The sequence below is a fragment of the Lepidochelys olivacea genome (assembly GCF_965140295.1).
Source record: "Lepidochelys olivacea isolate rLepOli2 genome assembly, chromosome: 3".
NCBI lineage: Eukaryota > Metazoa > Chordata > Testudines > Cheloniidae > Lepidochelys > Lepidochelys olivacea.
Genome location: NC_140413.1, coordinates 63163965 through 63187252, shown reverse-complemented (window position 1 = coordinate 63187252; position 23288 = coordinate 63163965). Strand labels below are relative to the sequence as shown.

Here is a 23288-nt window from a genome sequence, read left to right as displayed (position 1 = left end):
CAGGTTTCTTCTTTGGTTATGTCTGATGTGATGATATACTGACTTCAAAACCATTGCACGCAGTGAAGGTGAAATCTGGCATGCTGAATTACAGAGATGCAGAAAGCCATGTGGCCTAGAAACCTGAGGCAAGTTCTCACTGATGTTTGAGAATGTGCCTTCAGTTGATTGACTAAATCTAATATGTTGCTGAATCTTTCCTAAGGCAGGTAACCCTTGTTGTTGAGTCCAAAACTGCTCCTATGAAGTTTTATTCTTTTAACAGGGACAAGAATCCATTTTTCCTAACTGATTTGGAATCCTAGTAATGCACAGAGCTGGAGAGTCTGCTGATATCCCTCAGCTGAGCCAGTCATCAAGGTACAGATAACTAACTCTTCCCTTTCTCAGTGTAGCCTATACAGATGATGCTGGCTTGTGTTTATACAGAAATGTGTTCAAATGTAAGCAGGCCTGTCAAGGTTCCTTCCCCACTCTGAACTCTAGGGTACAGATGTGGGGACCTGCATGAAAGACCGCCTAAGCTTATTCTTACCAGATTAAGCTAAAAACTTCCCCAAGGTACAAACTTTGCCTTGTCCTTGAACCCTATGCTGCCACCACCAAGTGTGTTAAACAAAGAACAGGGAAAGAGCCCACTTGGAGACGTCTTCCCCCAAAATATCCCCCCAAGCCCTACACTCCCTTTCCTGGAGAAGGCTTGATAAAAATCCTCACCAATTTGTACACGTGAACATAGACCCAAACCTTTGGATCTTAAGAACAATGAAAAAGCAATCAGGTTCTTAAAAGAAGAATTTTAATTAAAGAAAAAGTAAAAGAATCAACTCTGTAAAATCAGGGTGGTAAATACCTTAAAGGGTAATCAGATTCAAAACATAGAGAATCCCTCTAGGCAAAACCTTAAGTTACAAAAAGACACAAAAACAGGAATATACATTCCATTCAGCACAGCGTATTTTACCAGCCATTAAACAAAAGGAAATCTAATGCATTTCTAGCTAGATTACTTCCTAATTTAACAGAGTTTCTGAGACTGCATTCCTGATCTGTTCCCGGCAAAAGCATCACACAGACAGACAGACCCTTTGTTTCCCCCCCCCCCTCCAGCTTTGAAAGTATCTTGTCTCCTCATTGGTCATTTTGGTTAGGCGCCAGCAAGGTTATCTTAGCTTCTTAACCCTTCATAGGTGAAAGGGTTTTGCCTCTGGCCGGGAGGGATTTCATAGCACAGTATACAGAAAGGTGGTTACCCTTCCCTTTATTTTTATGACAAGGCCCAAAACTCTCTTTCCTAAAAACAGGCTTGACAATAGTCAAGTGAGGCCCAGTAAAATATAAGTAAAGTGAAGTGAAAAACTCAGCAGCAAGTTAGAAATAAGTTAGGCCATAACCCTAGTTGTGTTGTAAACATGTTATGGTCCTAACTGGTTTTACAAGTGTTTTAGATAAAATGTTAACATTTTGAAAAACACTACCTTTATCGGTAGTTACTGGTATGGTATTTATGCAGATATTAATTAAGATGATTCTTAATGTTAAGTAGCCAATGGAAAGCAAAAAATATTTTATGAGAGCAGAAATGTAGATATGGTGAAAGGTAGATTTAATGATAATAAAGGGCATTATTAAAATTGATTATAAAAAAGGGTAGCATGCTAATTTTACCTTTGGAGAAAGGCTATAATTCTTTCTCCTCATTTAGGGACTGAATACCCGTAAATGCATCATTTCACCTGATAATGTGAATATCAATGCATTACCAGCACCTTTTTCTTTGGTATCAGAAAATAGTGGGAGTAAAACCTCCTCCCTCTGAATTCTGTTGGAATTTCTACTGTACTGAGAGCCAGAAGTGACTCAACTTCCAGCCTGTGTAGCATGCTCTTGTGAGAGGGGGCTGGGAAAAGGAATGAGGAATGGTATGCAGAATAGGAAGTGTGTGGAATTGAATGGAGTATTCTAGTTCTATTATCTCCATAACCCAACAATCTGTCATTACAGTACTCCAAACCCCACAAAAATGAAAATGGTGATTGCCAAAAAGTTGGTTGGGGTTGGGGGATTACAAAACAATCCACTAGAAGTTGCACACAGTTCCCAATTGACAAGTCAAATTTGCTGCCTCAAAGACAAAGCTGGATGTGCAGAGGATGCTGATCCTTTTGCCTTTGACACTTTCTTGAAGGCTCAGAATGTCTATGTTCAGCGTAGTAAGACTGCCTATTAAAAGATTGGGGCCTAGTTGGTTTCCTGTTTAAAGCAGGAGTATACAACTCCAAACATCTCAAGGTGACACAGGTGACATCCTTTAAAGGATGTAAGAGTGCATCAGTCTTGAAAATGAATAAATTACATCCCTCAAAAGGAAAGTCTTCTATAGCAACCTCTACTTCCTTAGGAATGCCAGAAGCTTCGAGCCAGGACAATCTTCTCATGGTAATCAGGTTGCCATAGAGACCTGGCCACAATATCTGATGCATCAAGAACTGTGGGACGTACTATTAGCTGCCTTCTAAAATTAAAGACTTATTCTTCCCTGTGGTTCTGCAGGATTTTATCAGCAAATTTGGAGATGTAGTCATAGTCCAAATGGTCATATTTCTCCAACACCACCTGGAATACTACGATTCTCATCTGCAGGCTTGCATATGAGCAATTTTTAGGGCTCCTTGTCACATAGGGCTGATCTGGGAGGACCTTGATGCTTTGTTCTTTTGTGGACCAATAACATCATGAGGGATACTGGAGCCAGACTGTAAATAAATTTGCTGAAACCCTGTAGATGGTACTTAGTGTCAATATCTACATGTTTGCAAGTTGGACTTGGAGCAATAGATGCTGCTGTCTGCCAGAGAAATTTTGCAAGGTCCAGGAGATCTTTATTAATGGGCACTGCTAAAATTACCTTACATGGTGGTATGCAAGATGTCCATGAGCTTGTGAGACATCTCCTGCACACCTTCTACCATGATCTCTAGCATGCCTGACCTCCTTGCAGATTGACAGCCCCATGGAGCCCAGCAGGGCCAAGGGTACTGATAAGCATAAGGAGAAGGGGGCCATGGTGGAGTATACCTAGGTAGGGATCCTGTGAAGTATAGAACTAGAGTAAAGGTAATGACACTAAATTCCCACAGGACTATGGGTCTATGGATAAAGATCCCAGGGAATGAGAGGGAAATGGCTCTACTGTTTTCAGAAGCTGAGAAAAAGGAGTATTCCTCCTTGAGTGGTGCAGCTGATGTGGCAGGGGTGTGAGGCAAACCCTCAATCTAACCTCTGGACAGTACCACAGGTGTACTTGGTACCAAGGTATGTGAAGCAGTCTGTATTGAAGGGGGTACCTTAGTGACCAAAAGCAATGGCAAGACCAGTACCAACGTCTCTGGGTGCTGTACAAGTCCTTGGTACTGAAAATTCTGGTTGAAAGGCTTTAGTATCAGGGTAGTTGGTACAATGCACTTCAGTGCCACGTGGCAATTTTTTTACACTCAGACTTGGTGACTGAAGCCTGAGTGATTTGCAGAAAGACCCAATCTGGGCCTTGCAGCACCCTTCCCCAAGGCTAAATGTGGAGATTTTGGCTGACTTTGCAAAAGTCTTACATTCAATTTGACAGCATTTCTGTGTCTGTCTGCCTGTAACACCATAACTTTTTCATGCCACATTCAATTAGTTCCAAAATTTCAGGAATTTTCTAGGTATCAATGGCCAGAACCCTATTATTTTTTGGGAAAAACAAAAAATGGAAGGGAATGGGCGACATGTGGAGCCCGTCATCTGGTTTAGTAGAGCAACAGCATCAAGCACAGCTGCAACTGCCTACAGATCAAATAACTGGTTGACTGCACCCATTAACACCTTCCAGCATAAAGATATCCCTGCTCATCCTCCCAGAGTTTAACATGTTTACATCCTGAATGAACTTATCTCCCAGACAAAAAAATAAGAGGAAATGGGGACATGCACATAGTCCTGCACGCAGGGAGAATGGGGGGGCACTGGTAAGGGTGAGGGGGATGCAGAGTCCCTAGCATGAGAGGGAAGGGGGATAAGAGGTGCACACAGAGCCTCTGGCAGGGTGAGAATAGAGGATGCTGCTATAGGGAGGGGGGCTGGGTGCACACAGAACACAAGGTAGGAGGGAAATTTGGGAAAAGGGAATGAAGGCCAGTGGACAAGGTAGGAATGGGAGGCATACAGAGCCACTGGTATGAAGAGATGGGGGGGAGTGTTTTGTAGGAAATCCTTGATATACAGGGAACGGGAAGGTGGAAGACAGGGAACTTATGGGGTGGGGTGGGGTGGAAGAACAGAAGAAGCCCCTGGTGTGTTTAGTAACCTTGGTCTACAGAAGCTACAAAGTGAGAGACTTGCTAGTATGCTTTTCTGAGCTGAAGACCCATGAAAGATCTAGACCTAGATTTCCTTTTAGAGTGAGAATACTCTTTCTCCCTATGCTGGAGTGTGTACCCCACACAGGCCCTGAATGGGCTAATGTGGGCCTGAGAGGCCAATTAACATACCAGGCTGCATCTGGAGGAGGAACAAGGATTAAGTGATCATAGAGCGCAGCTGAGCAGAAGCAGGCTGTTTAGTAGAAAGAGAGCACATTTGTAGCAGAAAGGAACTGCAGGGGGAGTATCTGCAATCACTGTCTGGGAACAGAGAGGAGTGAGGAGGAAACCCAAGGGAAGAGAAAGCCCTGGGATCCTAGCCAGGGTCGGAGAAAGCTGGGAAGAAAAGCTATGCTGCAGGTGAAGGGAACACCCCTTAGCACCGGGCCCTGAGAGAAGGGCAGGACTGGATGAGGGCTGGGAGTTAAGCCTTGAAAAAAAGAGGGGAAGGCTAGGAAATATTTGGCTATGGAAGAAGGCTCAGACTAAAAGGGAAAGGAATAATAAAGGGGCTTGCAGGAAGGGGTTGTCCTGAGGGTCGGTGGTTCAGGAGGAACCAGCCCTGGGAGGCAGCCCTGTGCGACAGAGTGAGGATGAACTCTGCAGATCCCAGAAGTGGGGAAAAGAAGTTCAGAGGATTGATTCTGGGAAGGACAGACTTTTTTGTTCCTTTGAGTTGGGACATCATCATGTTGCTGCTACTGCTCTCTCCAGTTACCCCTTCAGACTGCTTCTGTGGGTGCTGCCTTCTAGAAGTCTCTAGCTGCCACAGACGCTTCAGTTGCTGCTGCTTCTTCAGGTAGCTGCTTCTCTTCTCCTTGCTGACTGATCTTCTCTGCTTGATTCCACACACTCACTCACTCATCAGTCTGCTGGTTGTCAGACTTATATTCAGTCCCTAGTCTCCTATGATTTGTTGCTTTTCCAAAACTAGAAATTAGCATAGAACCTCCCTGCCTAATTATACCAGCTCAGCCAATCAGCTTGAATTTATTAAACCCTCATATCGTCTAAATCTCCTTCTAGGTATTAGCATAAGTCTTCGTCCTAATTCCACCCTTCAGGCATTTTTTGAGAGGAAGGTGAGTCATGCCTGTTGAACTCTATTTCACCCCTATCTCTTATCTGCCATTGGTCAACTTAGTCTGTGTCCTCCATTTTGATGTTTTCTAACAGAGGATCATCATTGGCACCATTTTGGATTTTTAACTATCATTAATTATTACTTATCTAAAACCTTAATTCTACAAGTAACTACTGTTTTATTTAAGTTAAAGCATTATGATACCGTCACCCCCATTATGATGTAAATTTGGAGAGGCGATTTTCACGATATTTTTCAACCCCTCTGTTTTCCTCTGCATATCTCTGTCCTAGGTGCGGCAAGCTTTTTTTTCCTCTCTTTTTTCAGAGCAGCTAAAAGCAAAATCTCCTGTTTCACATCGGATGTTGTAAAGATTAGTGAATGCTTGCAAAGCACTTTTATAGTGCTCTACATGTTCAAAGTGCTAAGTATTATTAATCATTATTCAGATCAAAAGAACCTCCAGTTTATATTTGGACTAGATTTTGCAAGGCCCAAGACACTTGTTTCTCTAAAGAAATGAAACTCTGAAAGTAGTATAGTCCTGATACACTGTCGGCAGCCAGACTGTTCTCTACAATATTACATGTTAGGTAAACCTGGAATATTTCTCTCTCTAATCCTCAGAGTCAGCTGTTAGGATATAGATATTCAGGCCTGTCTGCAAAGGCCTGTCCTTTAAGAATTTAGGGGTATTCTTATCACTTGGCTAGTTCTAGAGGTATAAAAGAAAGAATCAAAATCACTGTCTGCTGGTGTAAGGGCCTTCTCTTACTGTGACAGTTTGAGGCCCTGTTCTTAGGCTAAGTCCTTTGGCTAAGCAGCAGAGGCAGTCATAAGCTAGGAAGCGAACAGTCACATCCTGACATTCCAAACTAGTCACATTAAAATAAGGTGCTATTGGGCTGTCAGGCACTATCAGGACAGGATTGTATTCCTATCACCTCCAGAGAAAGGGAAGTGCCTAGAAAATGTAAAAGGAAACTTAGTTTGATAGCATCCTGTCTGGCAAGAACTCACTTATCAATAGCTGGGATGTGAAATCCTCACTTCTGTATTTTGACATTATAGTTCCCACTTTGCTATTGTTTGTCTGTATAATCTGTCTGGTTCTGTGATTGTTTCTGTCTGCTGTATAATTCATTTTGCTGGGTGTAAACTAATTAAGGTGGTGGGATATAATTGGTTAGCTAATCATGTTACAATATGTTAGGATTGGTTAGTTAAATGTCAGTAGAATGATTGGTTAAGGTATAGCTAAGAATATTACTATATAAATTAGGGGCAAACAGGAAGTAAGTTGGGATTTGAAAATAAGGAAAAAGGAACTTGTATTTAAGCTTGCTGGAAGTTCACCCCAATAAACATCGAATTGTTTGCACCTTCGGACTTTGGGTATTGTTGCTCTCTGTTCATGCGAGAAGGACCAGGGAAGTGGGAGAGTGAAGGAATAAGCTCTCTAACATCAGCTTTCAGAGTATTGCTGTAGATAACCTTTAAACTACTTTTATTTCTGATTTCACTGTATTGGAAATATTACTAACACATTCTGCTTCAGATTTAATCTGAGTTGACCTGAGTTTTGACAGTTTTATCTGGGAGAAATTTTCACACAGATTCTCAGAAGGGAATATATTTCCCTCTCTCCAGGGAAAAACAGAGCATTCTTCTGCTGGAGAGACAGGTGAACATGGTCAAAAGCATTAAGACAGTGTCACACAAGAGCCAATAGGTATTATAGTGGGTGCCAAGAAGATCAAGTGGCCTGAAAATACAAAAACACTGTTCTACAGAGCTATGGAGATTATAGATGTAATGAGGCAGTGGCCTCCCTCTAAGCATGAGTCTGTGGGACCACTACACTCTGGTGGGCAGAGCTGCGCTAGCCCCATCCCCCAAGCCAGAAGCAGAGGAGTATGACAGGAAGTAGACAAGGCAGGCCCTGCAGCTCAGTTTGCTAGAGCTAGGGAAGGAGACAGACATCTCCAGCCCAATGGAGAACTCCAGAACTGAACCTGTGCTGTGCAGCACTCTGCCCCGGAGGAGACGGACCCTGGAGAGGAGTTGCTGGGACTGCTGTCCACAATGTACCCAGAGGAGACAGAGGACCCTTGGACTACGGAGTCCCCTGCCCTGCCCAGATTGTGGTAGGAAGTAGCCCAGGGAAACCAGACTTTAGTCCGGTTTTGTTGCTGGCGCACAAGTCAGCGTGTTTCAGTGGGATCCCGACTAACCCAGTGGTGGAACCATTCGCCACTATTAGGCCCCAGGATTGGGGCCAAGTGGAGCCAGGTGGGCCCGGGTCCCCCAACCTTCTGCTACCAACCCCACTCCTGAGGTGGTGGCCTATTCACCCCTTGGCCAGTAGGCCTGTGCTTTGCTTGTGGCAGGCCCCAGACTGGAGACTGCGGGCTGCCTTAGCCAGGAGGCTTAGGCAAAAGCCTGCTTCCTGCTCTCCCAACCCAGAAGGCCAGGGCCCCTGTGATTGCCCCTGCTCAAGCCCTAAGGCTTTGGCTAGGGACTGCTTACAGCTCTGCCCGCCAGAAGGCCAGAGCCAGACTGTTAATCGACTGTTTGTTGCCTGACACAGAGTGGCATCCTTTTGAGCCTAAGCCCAAGGGACCACTACAGGGGACGGCAACCTTCGGCATGTGGCCCATCAGGGTAATCCACTGGTGGGCCGTGAGACATTTTGTTTACTGCCCGCCGCTTCCCACAGCTCCACTGACCAGGAACAGCACACTGTGGCCACTGGGAGCTACGGGGAGGCATGCCTGTACACGGTCAACGTAAACAAAATGTCTCGCGGCCCGCTAGCGGATTACCCTGATGGGCTGCATTCCCAAGGTTGCCGACCCCTGGACCACTACAATAGAATCCCCAGCGAAAAGCAAATTGACCTAATACTATTCTTTAGTAATAGAAACTATGCCACACCCTCCTAGAAGCTTTCCAACTAAGTGACATAAAGAGCATGAAAATAGTGGCCGCCCATACACAGGTCTTCTTCAAGTGAGAGCATAAAAGAAGATATTGATCAGAATGCAAAATTTTATATTCCAAGTCATAAATATCCTCTATAAAGAGCTCAGGGATAAACATTAAAAGACATTAAAAACTATTGCCCCAAATGACATCAAACTGAGAAACTACAGACCCTGAAATTCATTCTTTATACTTTTGCTTTGGAGGGTATTATTTTATATCCTTCCAACTTTTAGAAGATTTTTCCACATCTTGAATTTTTACGAAGTTCACAGAGTAACAGGGGCTTTGAATGTTGCATGCAGTCTTGGCAATTAACCACTAGAATCTTACAGCTGTAGATTTCTTCGTAGTGAATGTTTGAGATAATCTGTAAAAACTAGAAGAGCTATGCTAATAGCATCTAAAAGGTGGCCCAAGAATGCTCAAAGAGGGTCACTAAGCAACGAACCAAGTATACCAGCCAGGATAGAGCATATTTTGTTTTAGCACTCAAACATCTACAATTTTATTTCAGTGTGCTACTTTAAACTGCTCGTTTCATTTTCATGCTCACAGTCAAATGCCATTACTACATTCCTACAGCATGCAACAGGCCCCATGGCATATCTTAAACAAGAGTTACTGACCTGAGTCCCCCAGGCAACCAGTGTAACATCACTTCCCTCCTGCAGTACCTCAGCTTGAGACAGTGGGATGTAGTATGGTTCCACAGGAACTTGTTCCACTGAATAAATAAAAGTTTACAAAGGAAGCAACAAAGATTAGATTCTCTTACCATGCAGTATTTGACCAAGAAAATGTACTATTCTGAAAATCAAAACAGATAATCTTTAATGTATTTATTAACACTGTACTGGAAACAATAAGCCCAAATTCATGTGAAGTAGTAATATCACAAATCCCAAACTGTGTCAGATTACAAAATTATGTTTGACAATGATACCGTTATTTGTTCATCACAGTGCTCCATGCCTCATATCCAATAATCTTGAAAAAATAAATGCATACCACTGATACTCAGTAACAATACCCTGATCATCATTAAATCAAAAGATAGTATGTAAACAAAGTATACACGGTTTTGTGGTGTAATTAAAGGTTTTATCAGCTAATTAGAATGACTTGAAATAGCTTTTTCTAAACAAATATTGCTTATTCACCCAAAGAAACAGTGATCAGAGAAAAGGATTAAAACAACAAAAGCGTATGTGGTCTCATCTAAACTTTATCCTATCTTTGCAAGTTTAGGAAGGGTATGCTAACTCAGACAACCCCACCTCTGGGCTGGGAGAGAAAGATTGCTGCTGCTGCTGCCGCCGCCGCCCCCCCCCCCCATTCTCTTCTCTCTCTCTCTCGGCAACTCACCCCGTTCCTTTCGATCGCTAGAATCTGATCTTAGTAAAACAGCTATGTAAGTTTTAGCAGGCACCTGGGAAATCCTCTTCCCAATTAATGGTTCAGCTATCGTTCCCTTACTTCCTTAAAGTTACAGATATCTCCTTCATTGTCCATAACCACATATTAAACAGGAAAAAAATAAGTGTTTCAGAGAGTTTTTAAAAGTTTGCTTTGTACTCATTTTCATATTCTTCTATCTTTAAAGCCAGAATACCTCAATATCATCAGTCTAACCAAAGGGGACTTTGAGGGCAATGAAAATGCTACCTAACATCTTAAATAGATTTCTATATAGAATCATGTCAGGATTTTAAGATCAATCTCAGGACTTTCTACAACTAGAAGTAAATGCTGGAATATTCCACTGTAAAGATTGGATCACTTTGCCAAAAAACTACATCTCCCATTTCTAAGCTTGGATCACAAAACAGAAAACCTTGATACCACCACTGGTGCAAGACTAAAGATTGTCTGCCTATTTCCTTAGTCCAGTATATGAAGAAGGTGAAATTGCACTCTCAGTAGGTTGCTTTTAAAAATAAAGTAATGGCAATGGCTTGAAGGAGAGTTATTCAAATGATTGATTCCATACACTGCACTAGTAAAATGCCTCTATCATATTCTGAAAAGCTCACTTAGACATGAGAGGATGCTTCAGTTTCTATGCCTTTTCAAATTCTTGGTTTTTCTGCTGAGACTCAAGAAAAGTGCCCATTATGAAGCCAGCTTTCCAACCAGGATTTAGATAAAAACAACCAACTTATTTCCTAAAGATCTTATCTGAGCTTATCTGCTACCTGCAAAGTTCTCTCTACCTATCCCCGCTCCCCAAAAACAAAATGCAGCTCTGATCGTGCAAGCAGCTCTGTATGGGCAGACTTCCTCTCCTCAGAGCAGTGGGGAACCTGGAAGGTAGAGTGTGACTCAAAGTCTGTTCTGCTTCAGGAGGAATACACCATCACACTCTGGCACCACCACTCTAACCTTGTGGCAGGTTCAGGGCAAAGAAAAGACTGAGCCCTCAGCAAATACATTATTTTAAAAATAAATAAATAAATAAATAAATAAATAAATGCAAAATTAATTGACACTATTTCAAACAACGTTTTTTCTGCTATTTGATCTGCTCTAGAGGTAAAACGTCCTTCTAAAAATATATATTAAATGAAAAGTTGATTGACAATGTTAGATTAAACTACAGAACACAATGAAATTAGATTCCTGAAAAGTAGAGGAATCTCTCCATCCCTTCACTCAGTTTTAGGGTGTTTATTCCCACTTCTGCTCTTGGATTTCCCAAGCAGCAGGAAATGTAGCTGACCAATCTGATTATTCAAATTCAGCTTCTGACCCAGTTCCCTGAAATTAGAACAGGTTCAAGTTTTGTTCCATTTCTAGTTTGCACAGGGCTTGGAAAATGTACATGTAAAATATAAATGACTATCAGGTTTAAAAATCTCATAGTCATATTTACACACACACGCACACACACGATATTAGGCCTGATCCTGTGAAGAGTTACACACATGCTTAACTTTATCTAAGTGGTTCACAGGGCACTAAGTTAGGCACATGCTCATGTCTACACAGGGTTGGGGCATTGTGCTCTTTACCTTTAGAGGCACCTTTAGTAAGGGAACACATATGAGTCACTATGACAAATAGTGCTGTTTAGCTTGTCTCTTCAAGCTGTGAAGTGGCATAAATTCTATCTTCATATCTGAACCAAGCACTTTCATGCACCACAGAATCGACAAGATAAGAACCCACCTCTGATCAGAGGAACCAACTTTTAGTTATTCCTGGGTGTGCTCCACCCCGTTCTACCTGAGGCCTCGCCCCACTCCACCCTTTCCCCCAAGGCCCCACCCTCACCTCTTCCTATCCCTGCCCCACCCCCTCCCTGAGGCCCCTGCCCACTCATTGCTCTCCACCCTCTCCCAAGCTACTCCCCAAGCCACCAAACAGCTGCTCAGTGGCACCACCGATAAGCACTATTTTTTTTCCATGGGTGCTCCAACCCCAGAGCACCCACGGTGTCAGCGCCTATGCCTCTGATTACTATATTTGTCAAATCTTTTATAGCCATACAAGAATAAATCATGATAGTACAACCTAATTTCCTTCTTGGACAGGGTTACTGGCCTATTGGATACAGGGGAAGCAGTAGATGTGAAATATCTGATTTTACCAAGGCTTTTGACACAGTCCCATTGACATTCTCATAAGCAAACTAGGGACCAGTGATTCTCAAAGTGTGGGGCACACCCCACTCGGGAAGTGCAGAGGAACATTTGGAAGGGCATGCGGCGGGGCAGGGAGGAAGGGCCATGCTTCCAGCTGTGCTCCACCTCCAGTCTTGCTCCGCCTCTAGGCCTAACTCCTCCCCCATCCCTGCCTCCAATCCAAACTCCACTGCTGAAGAAGCCTTAGCTGTGCAGTAATGGGGGGGAGGAGGGAACGTGACAGATTCTGTTACTGGGGGTGGGGGGGCACGACTGGGAAAGTTTGAGCACCTCTGGTCTAGATGAAATTACTATAAAGTGGGTGCACAACAGGTTGAAAAACCATACTCATATTAATCATCAAAGGTATGCTGTCAAATTAGGAGGATGTATCTAGTCAAATCCTGCAAGGGTGTGTCCTGTGTCTGGTGCTATTCAACATTTTCATTAATGACTTAGAAAATGGAGTGAAAAGTATGCTTATAAATTTTTGCAGATGACAGTGTCACAAGTGGTCTGAAGTGGCTCAGGAGAATGAGTACCAACCTCGGGGCAGACTGTTAAGAAGCAGGGCACAAACCCCCAACTGGCTATGAATTCTATACTTATATTTAATCAGCCAAGTATAAGTGTAAACTCAGGCACTAAAACAACCTAACCATGGAGTCAGAGACAGTCTCCTTATTCTGGTCTATCTTGCCCCTAGGCAAGCTTCCCTTGGTGAGAGATGGACCCTTACACAAAAAATCACAACAATATTCAGGTTACTCCCAATCCCAAAGGACCAGTCACTTACCCCAGATCAACTGCACTTTACACCAAAGACTCTGAAGAAGAGGGGAAACCAGGCAAGGAGTGTGAGCATGCAGAGTCCATCTCAAAGAACTCCAATTACAAGTGAGTAACCTTCATTTCTTCTTGAAGTGGCTTCTGCATTCCCATGCATGGGATAGTTTAGTAAGTAGTAACTGTATTCAGGAAGAAGGGACATGAACTGCTAATTAAAAAGGGGTGGAAGAACTACCTTGCCAAACCTAGCATCCAATGTGGATGCTAAATCCAGGGAATGATGTTTGGTAAAGGTGTAAATGGAACTCCAAAATCCCTTCTGGGGGGGCGACCAATGCTAACTTACAGGCCTCCTGCATGCATAATCTAGTCCATCTTGATGACGTTTTCAAAATAATAGCCAAGCCCATTTTTCTACATGAATAAGGGGTGGATAGACTCGGGGACTTCCTAAACTCTAGTTCTATCTATATGATAGGTTAGAGCCCATTCTGCATCTGGGATGTATAATCTAGTGTCATCTGGATGATTACGCAGTCTTGGAAAAGATAAGTAAATTGACTGACTGGTTAATGTGGAATTTAGTAACCACTGTGACACTGCACCCCATATTCTTCACAGTGATAGTATTATAGGATTGACATAGCTTGCATAAAATACATCATTGACTACGTATTGACTATTGACTACGTATCTATTTCACATATGGCTATTCCTGGGCAACGCCCACTAGGCAAAAGGCTCTCAGTCTAGATGGCTGGCTGGAAAGGGCCCATTCAAGTTAAATGAGCCATTAGAGGGAACAACAGGCCTTAGGAGAAGCTTATCTCTGACCTGGGGAGCCTTCCTGAGGACGCTACAGACCGCCTTCGAGTAATGGCTGCTGTAACACTACAAGGACGTGACAGGGATGTCAGTATTTTTACACTGATTGGCATGAGAACCAAGCTTTGAAACAGAAGGTTCCCACCCTATACAAAAGTTGTATAAGACAGGGCAGTGACATCGTCTTGGTTCTTCACTGACTTCCCCACCCAAGAAGACTCCTGGAAACACCTGAGGAGCAAACACTGAACTGGGGGAAGTGCTGGACCCAGGTTAAAGGGATTTTTAGCCTGTAAATGGAACACTTGGGGATTCCAAGCTGTAAGCAAGTGCATCTTGCGCCTTAAAAGTCTGGAGCCTGCATGTATCATCATTTTGGATATGAATAGCAAATTCTCACCCTATGTAGTATATTAAGCTGAATTTGCATTTTTGTTTATTTGCTAGATAATCTGTTTTGATCTCTTTGCTATCCTTTATAATTACTTTAAATCTATCTTTTGTAGTTAAAACTTGTTTTTGCTTTATCTAAAACCAATGTGTGGGAGTCATAACGTGGGGCAGAAAGCTGTTGTATATTCCTCTCCACACTGCGGGAGGGGGCGAATTTCATGAGCTTAGGCTAGAGAGTTCCCTGTGCAGCGCAAGACAGTATAATTTTGGGTTTACACTCCAGATGGGGTGCGTGCCTTAGTAGCTGGAAAGTACCCTCACTGGAGCCTTCCCATGCCATAGCTGATCAGAGTGACTACATGTAACTGCAGCTGGGTGTGTCCCTACATGTATGTGTACTGTTGAAAGTGCCGGCTAGAGCCTGGAGAGAGCTTGGCAGCTTGTCACAGCAGTAGAGTGTAAAAGGGAGCCGAGCTGGTGGGTCAGTTTCAGCTGGCACCCCAGGGGGAACCTGTCACAACCACCTTAGACTTTTGGGTGAGGGCATAACAGAATGATTTACAGATATATGAGAAGAGTAAACTCTTAGGACATCAAGAAACCAGAAGATGTAAGACGCAGCAAATATTCTAATTTGGATTGAATTAGAGCCACAAGTGATGGCCCTTAGCTCAAGGTCACTGATCTGATGACCTCAAGGGATCCAATGACTTCAAACTGTTGTTTAGATGTAATCCCATCTACACTAGATGCATCTGATTTGATCATCATTGAAGATGTGGGAAGATGGAAGGACACATTAGAGAGTGCAGTACATCCTTTGGAATAACTAATTTCTGAAACTGCCTCTCCTCTTAGGAGTTCCAGGATGAGCTGCTCTGAGAAGCAATCATTTATGGTGTCTAGAAAGTTACTCTCTGCATTGTGTCATGCAATGAAATATATCCAGTCAATATGGGGATGGTTGAAATCCCCTTTATTATTGGATTTTCTGTTTTTGTAACCTTTCTAAACCCCTTGAGTATTTCACCGTCACCATACTGGTCTCGTGGTTGGCAGTATATTCCTATTACTATACTCTTATTATTCAAACATGGATTTTCTACCCATAGCTATGGTTCAGTTTGAGTCATTTAAGTTAACTATATTTGACTCTGATGTCTTTCACATATAGTGCCACTCCCACACCAGTGCAACCTACTTATCATTCCTGTAAATTTTGTACACTGCTATTAACAAGCTCTACTGTTTATCATCATTCCACCAAGGTTCTGTGATGCCTATCAATATCCTCATTTAATGCCAAGCACTCAGGTTCACCCATCTTACTCTTTAGACTTCTAGCATTTGTATACAAACACTTATAAAATTTGTCAACATTTAGTTGTCTGCCTTCACGAGATGTAATTAAATGACACACTTTTTAATTTGACTGTTTCTCTTCGATTCCTACCTGTACTTTATCAACTTCTATTCGCTCCTCTTTACTAAAATATAGACTATCCTCTTTAATAAATCCTTCACTAAAGGATTTCTCTGTCCAAAAGCACAGATCTTTACCTCCTCAGTTAAAAAATACAACTGTTATCTACAGAAATAACAAGCTTTTATCCTCTGTGTGGACCAACCACTAGAAGGTGATATGAAACAATGTTAAAAATGCATTAATTGCAGAATTTTTCAATCTTTTTTCTTGACACTTTCCATATTCTTACTGTTCTCAGAAAAACACATTGTAAATTTGCAGAAAGCTATAGCATATTGTGACAAAGCTCTTCCTCTGCCTTGGTGGGTCCTGCACTTATTGGCGGATTTTCTCGCCTTAGAGGTTCACAACAGCCCTCAGTCTGGCCACTTTCGTGGCTCAAATCTGATGTTCACTCAATTAGCCTCATCACTGGCCAGCATGGGGAAAGGAAGAACAATCCCCAGTCTCTGCTGATCCACCCAGTGCATCGGGGAACAGGCCAGAGACCTGGTGGAACTCACAGTCCAGTTCAACTCCTCCGGTATCAAGTAGGGAGTTGGAGAGACGGGGGGAATCCGGGCCAGCCCTCTACTCCGGGTTCCAGCCCAGGGCCTTGCAGATTGCAGCTGTCTACAGTGGCTCCTGTAACAGCTGTGTGACAGCTACAACTCCCTGGGCTACTTCCCCATGGCCTCCTCCCAACACCTTCTTTATTCTCACCACAGGACCTCCCCTCCTGATGTCTGATAATGCTTGTACTTCTCAGTCTTCCAGTAGTACACCTTCTCACTCTCAGCTTCTTGCGCCTCTTGCTCCCAGCTCCTCGCACGCACCACAAACTGAAGTGAGCTCCTTTTTAAACCCAGGTGCCCTGATTAGCCTGCCTTAATTGATTCTAGCAACTTCTTGATTGGCTGCAGGTGTTCTAATCAGCCTGTCTGCCTTAATTGTTTCCAGAAAGTTCCTGATTGTTCTGGTTACCTTCCCTGTTACCTTACCCAGGGAAAAGGGACCTACTTAACCTGGGGCTAATATATCTGCCTTCTGTCACTCTCCTGTAGCCATCTGTCACAATACTTAAATTAATATAGCCATAGATTTTATGGCCAGAAGGGACTTTTATGCTCAGATATTGTGACCTCCTGTATAACACCGGCCAAAAACTCACCAAGAATTTCTGCACCAAGGTGCCTATAGCTTGTTACGCTGTAGGAGAGCAGTACATTTACATAGCAACCATGAATATTTTGTAGTCCAGGATTTGTTTTATTATATACACGTTTATCTGTTCCTCCCAGAAACAACAAAAAATTATCTGGCAAAGTAACAACTGGTTTAAGTCTAATACACATGTAAAAACTGTTAAGTGATTAAAAAAATTAATCGTGATTAATTGCACTGTTATACAATAATGAATACCATTTATTTAAATATTGTTGGATGTTTTCTAAATTTTCAAATATATTGATTTCAATTACAACACAACACAAAGTGTACAGTGCTCACTTTATGTTTATTTTTATTACAAGTCCACACAGACCTACTTCTTGTTCAACCAATCACTAAGACAAACAAGTTTGTTTACATTTGCAGGAGATAATGCTGCCCTCTTTTTGTTTACAATGTCACCTGAAAGTGAGAAGAGGTGTTCACATGACACCCTTGTAGTCAGGGTTGCAAGATATTTATGTGCCAAATGCATTAAAGATTCATATGTCCCTTCATGTTTCAACTATCATTCCAAAGGACATTCATCTATGCTAATGAGGGGTTTTCCTCAATAATGATTCAAAGCAGCGCAGACCGATGCATGTTTACTTTCATCATCTGAGTCAAATATCACCAGCAGAAGGCTGATTTTCTTTTTTGGTGGTTCAGGTTCTCTAATTGCCGCATCAGCGTGTTGCTCTTAAGACTTCTAAAAGCATGCTTCAAACCTAATCCCTCTGATTTTGAAAGGCACTTCAGATTCTTAAACCTTGGGTCAAGTGATGTAGCTATCTCACATTGGTACCTTCTTTGTGTTTTGTCAAATCTGCAGTGAAAGTGTTCTTAAAATGAACAACATGTGCTGGGTCATCAGCAGAGACTGCTATAACATGAAATATATGGCAGAATGCAGGTAAAGCAGAGCAGGAGAATATCTCCCCCAAGGAGTTCAGGCACGTTTTTTAATGAGCATCATCAGCATAGAAGCATGTCCTCTGGAATGGTGGCTGAAGCATGAAGGGTCATACAATTTTTAGCATATCTGGTGCATAAATACCTTGCAATGCTGGTTACAAAAGTCCCATGTGAACGCCTGTTCTCACTTTCAGGTGACATTGTAAATAAGAAACTGGCAGCATTATCTCCTGTAAATGTAAACAAACTTGTTTATCTTAGTGATTAGTTGAACAAGAAGTAGGACTGAGTGGACTTGTAGGCTCTGAAGTTTTACACTATTTTGGTTTTGAGTGTAGTTACGTAACCAAAAAAAAAAATCTACAAGAGGAGATTATTCACCCTGTGCAGTAACTGACATTCGAGATGAGTATCCCTGTGGGTGCTTCACTTCAGGTCAAGGTGCGTCCCAGCACCTTCCATCGGAGATTTCTACAGCAGTACCCTTACGGGCCGCGCACGCGCTGTGCTTGCCTCACGAGCAGTCAGTGTTTGAACAACACGTGCATGTCCCGGGCTCCTCAGTTCCTTCTCTGAAGCGAAGTGTGTTCCAGATTCTGAACTAGAGGGGAGAAGGGCAGGCTGGGGAGCACCCACAGGGACACTCATCTCGAAGAACATCAGTTACTGCACAGGGTGAGTAACCTCCTCTTTGAGAGAGAGATGTCCCTGGGACTGCTCCACTTCAGGTGACTGAAAAGCAGTATCCCTTAAGGTGGTTGGGACTTTGGCTCAGGTAAGATGGCTGTTGACAAGACAGTTCTACCCATCTTGGTGTTGGTGAACATATATTCACCATCCTCCTCCTCCTCCTCCTCATTTGAGAGCCTTGAAGCAGTAGGAGAGTACTGCAAATAGGGTGCTGAAGATCTCGGTGATAGATTGGTGCCGAGTAGTGGAGACTCAGGGGCATAGGACACCTTTAAGTCCCCTGGATGTAAAAACTGAGGCGGTGCAGTAGGACCAGGTGCCAAATGGTAAGGTGACTGAAATGGGGCTGATGCCGCTGTAGATGATGGAGGCAGAGTCTGTGGGGGCATCTGCTGATGCACCAAAAGTTGTCCCAGGTGGTGCAAGTTGTGTCACAGGAGTAGGTGTCCCGGACGTGGGTACTGTCAGGGAGGCAGGAGACATCAGGAGGCTCGATGCCGGGAGTGTTGGCTGCGGCGGGTGAGAAAGCAGCACCACAAGATCAAAGAGTGGTGCCGCGGCAGCCGCTTATGTGCTCAGCACTGTGACAGCTCTCAGCACCGTATTGCCAAAGGAGAGCTGTAAGAGGCGGGCAGCAGAAAGCCCTGAGCCTCGGCAACGGGCAGTTGAGCAACTGACTCACGGCTGGTGCCTGAGATGCCTGCCAAGTCAAAGGTGCAGAGTCGCGGAGTGGCGGGTACCAGTGAGACTGAAGCCAGTTTAGACTTTTTCCCTGAGGAGCGGTCCCTGAGGGTGGAGGAAGCTGGCTGTTTTTTTGCTTTGCTCTTGTCCCTTGAGGGTTTTACACAGCTTTGCTGGCCAGAGTCAGATGCGAATCTGAGGGAATTTTCTAACAGGAGCAGTTTGAGTCTTAGCTCCCTATCCTTGCAGGTCCGCACTTTGAGCTTAGTACAGTGGACTTATTTTGGGGTACATGAGACTCCCCCAAACAGCGTACACACTGCAAATGACTATCCGAGATGGGGATGGCATCACTACAGGAGGCACATCTCTTAAAACCTGGGGAGCCAGGCATGTCTGTAGCCGCAGAGGTTGTTTTTTTTAAAAAAAAGTCTAATAACGAAGGTATTTTACCTAAATAGTAACTCTAATAACTAAACTATCTAAATAAACTGAGAAACAAAACTAACTAGCTAAATCTCAGAGGACTGCTGAACTCCGTCTCTAGCCGGAGACGGTAGAGAAGGAACTGAGGAGCCCAGGCCGTGCATGTGCTATTCAAACACTGACAACTCATGAGGCAGGCACGGTGTGCGTGCAGCCCATAGGAGTACTGCTGAAATCTCCGATCGAAGGCGCTGGGACGCACCCTGACCTGAAGTGGAGCACCCACAGGGACATCTCTCAAAGAAGAATTGTAAGTTGCACTTTCACAATAAAAAGATTGCATTACAGTATTGTATGAGGTGAACTGAAAAATACTATTTTTGTAATCATTTTTACAGTACAAATATTTGTAATAAAAATATAAAGTGAGCACTATACACTTTGTATTCTGAGTTGTAACTGAAATCAATATATTTGAAAATGTAGAAAAACATCCAAAAATATTTAATAAATTTCAATTGGTGTTCTATTGTTTAACAGTGCTATTAAATCTGCAGTTAAATAGCGATTACTTTTTTAAATTGTGATTAATTTTGAATCACAGAAGCAGAGAAATATTGAATTGTGGTTTCTGCCATCAGCAATTCATTCTGTTGCTTATCACAACATTTGACATTAATTGGCACCCTCACAGGCAGTTTCAGCAGACAAGCCAAGGATTTATTGTTACTGGCCAGGACCACGTTCAGTCATTTTAGCAAAAAACTGAAGGAAAATTTTGCAAATGTATTAAATTGTGCAACAGGTGCACATGGAAAGTTTAGAAGATATATAATTTTGTATCTCCACTCTGACCCCCATACTAGCTCCCATCTATTTTCCCCGCTTATTCACCTACTAGTTACCTTCCCCATCCCCCATTAAAAAAATCTCCCAGTTTAACTGTAACCAACTTGTGTGATGTATCAGCTAGTTCTCACAAACACAAGAATTTTCATTAAGTATAATGTTTCCCTTATAGTCTTGCGGGTAATAGTTAAATCCTCAGGAAACTTTGATGAGAAGTAGTCACTATGTACATTGCCTGGTGATGTACAGGGCACTGGTCTGGTAGTTAGGAAATCAAGTTAGGTGCCTGACTCTGCCACCAACTTGATCTATGACTTGGGCAGTTTTCCCACCTGTAAAATGTGATACTGCTACTTACCCTACAGTGAAAATGTTCTGAGTTCCAAGCATGAAAAATGCCATACAAATCCTAATTATATGGACATTTTTTTCCAAATAAAATATAGTTTTTTCCCCTAAAAGCAATCAACAAGATCAGTTTAGTTCCTAATGTGGGATAAATCAGTTATAAAACTGTGATCCAAAACATTTCACACAGGAAAGAGCAGTTCAACCACATCAAGAAAACAAAACCAATTTGGCTTTCTAGAGAAACATAATGCAGCCACAAATATAGGAACTGCCATTCTATATCAAACTATTTAGCACAGGGGTGGGCAAACTTTTTGGCCTGAGGTCCACATCGGGGAATAGAAATTGTATGGTGGGCCAGGCTTGCTCACAAAATTGGGGTTGGGGTGCGGGAAGGGGTGTGAGTTCTGGGGTGGGGCTGGGGATGAGGAGTTTGGGGTGTAGAAGGGTGCTCTGGACTGGGACCAAGGGGTTCAGAGGGGGATCACGGCTGGGGCAGAGGTGTGGAAAGGGGTGCAGGTTTCGGCTGGGGGTGCGAGCTCTAGGGTGGGGATGAGAGGTTTGGGGTACAGGAAGGTGTTCTGTGCTGGGATCAAGGGGTTTGGAGAGCGGGAGGGGGATCAGGGCTGGGGCAGGGGCTTGGGGCATAGGGAGAGGCTCAGGGGTGTAGGCTCTGAGCGGTGCTTAACTCAAGCGGCTCCCGGAAGCAGTGGCATGTCCCTTCTCCGGCTCCTAGGAGTGGAGCAGGGTGCAACACTCTGAGTGGAGCCAGAGCTGCGTGGTACGGCTCCCGACCAGGGCCCCGGCTGGCATGCTGGAGCGAGGCCGAGTCACGTGGTGTAGCCCCCGACCTGGCGACCCGGCTGGAGCAGGGCCAAGCTGTGTGGTGGAGTCCCTGACCTGACTCCCCAGCAGGAGCTCGCAGGCCAGCTTAAAACGGCCCCTGGGCCATAATTGGCCCACCCATGATCTAGCAGGGTGTCCTGTCTCGTATGGTGACCAGTATCAGATGTTTCAGAGTAAGGTGCAAGAAAGCTGGCAGCAGAATAATTTGGCAACGAGGAAAGTTTCTTCCTAGTTCCTACTAATCAGAGGTTGCTCTGAAGCATGAGCGCTCATGTTGCTTCCAAACATAAATATCTGCTGAGATATGCCACACCAAGCTGTGAGAGCGAGTGTGATGCTGTACATGTACATGTTTACATACTGATTTATTACAGCAAATGCTGGGTTGACTTATTACTAACAGTGTAACAGGACCAATCTTTCCATTTGCCTGTATACTTTTGTGTGTTCCTGTTTACATCATTTAGATGTATAACTTTAAGTACATTCTTTCTGTAACCATCTCTTTTCATCACAAAAATGGCTGTAAAAGGGAAGAAAAATAAAGAACTATGGGCCTGATTTTCAGGGATGCCAAAAATCCATTATTCCAGTTGAAATCAACACTAGATCGCCATGCATTGACTGATGTATTTTAGAAACTGGAGATCCACTTGGTTTCTCCAGATTCTCTCTCACACCACAATGCAGCAGGGAATGAGGTGCAAGTTAATACAGCCAATTATAGAAAAATCTACATTGCAGTGTTCCCCCTTGGGGGGCTGCCATCCAGGTGGTGTCTGGCAGGTGGGTAAGCCCTTGGTAGGTGCTTCATGAAGATGTCATGAGGTTCCACAAATAAAAGAATCCATGGCTTCTTGCACAGAAGGGTTTGGGAACTATGTAAAGTTGCCCCCAAGTTAAACAATTCAAAGGCAACTGTGAGGTGAAACTGATGGTGCTTCCTCTTCCGTCTAGGGTTTATTCCCATGTAGAGAAGGATGGGGCATATAGTTTTTTGAGCCGAAAGGCCTATACAATATAACATACTATGATGATAAGCAGTTATTTTGTCATTCTGTCTGAATGGTTCTGCTTCCTTGGCAATATTATGTTTGTTTTGGATCAGCTTTCCTTGATTCCTATCACTTTTAAAGCATAATCTATATTTGCACCAATGGTAAAAAAAAAAATAGAGAGTTTTAAGAAAACTCCTTTCAAGGCTGAGCTTTATTTCACCACCATTGCAAAGCCTTCATTTACCAGACACGGTGAAAACATATGGCATTACATTAATGTATCTAGTCTCTCCCATAGAATTGTATTTAACTAAATCCAAACAACACTGGTTTAAAATATACACTAAGCAGTCATTCTCTTAATACTGAATGTATAAATAAAATATTTAAAACTAAAATCTTTTGAACAAATTTCAGCAGAGCAATCAAAGAACAATTTTCATTCTCTCAAAAAAAGTACATGAATTTTACATACTACCAGTACCAGTGTAAGTACAAGTTACAAGAGGCTGCAAATATGCTGTATTTGTCTCAAAGGGTAGTGTGAACACCTAAAAAAACAAAAACCAAAAAAAAAAAAAACTCATGCTTTTCATCTCACCTGCCTTGTCACTATATCAACCATTGATGCAAGTCATATTTATTTCTACATCACTGATGTCATATATAGTACAATTAAATGAAACTGAAAAGGTCAAAAGACATCAGAATAGGTAAGCCATAAGATGATAATGTCAAGGTGACTCATTTTCT

The 23288-nt window shown here is 43.0% G+C and overlaps 1 protein-coding gene across 7 annotated transcripts in view; it reads right to left on the bottom strand.

The window, feature by feature from the left end:
* The window catches only part of BCKDHB (branched chain keto acid dehydrogenase E1 subunit beta), a 314907-nt gene that overhangs the window by 204008 nt on the left and 87611 nt on the right, over positions 1–23288 (bottom strand). For all 7 annotated transcript variants that reach the window (XM_084622417.1, XM_084622418.1, XM_084622420.1 and 4 more), the window contains exon 7: positions 9099–9196. In XM_084622417.1, coding sequence (XP_084478543.1) covers positions 9099–9196 — 98 coding nt within the window. The remainder of the gene's footprint in view (positions 1–9098; positions 9197–23288) is intronic.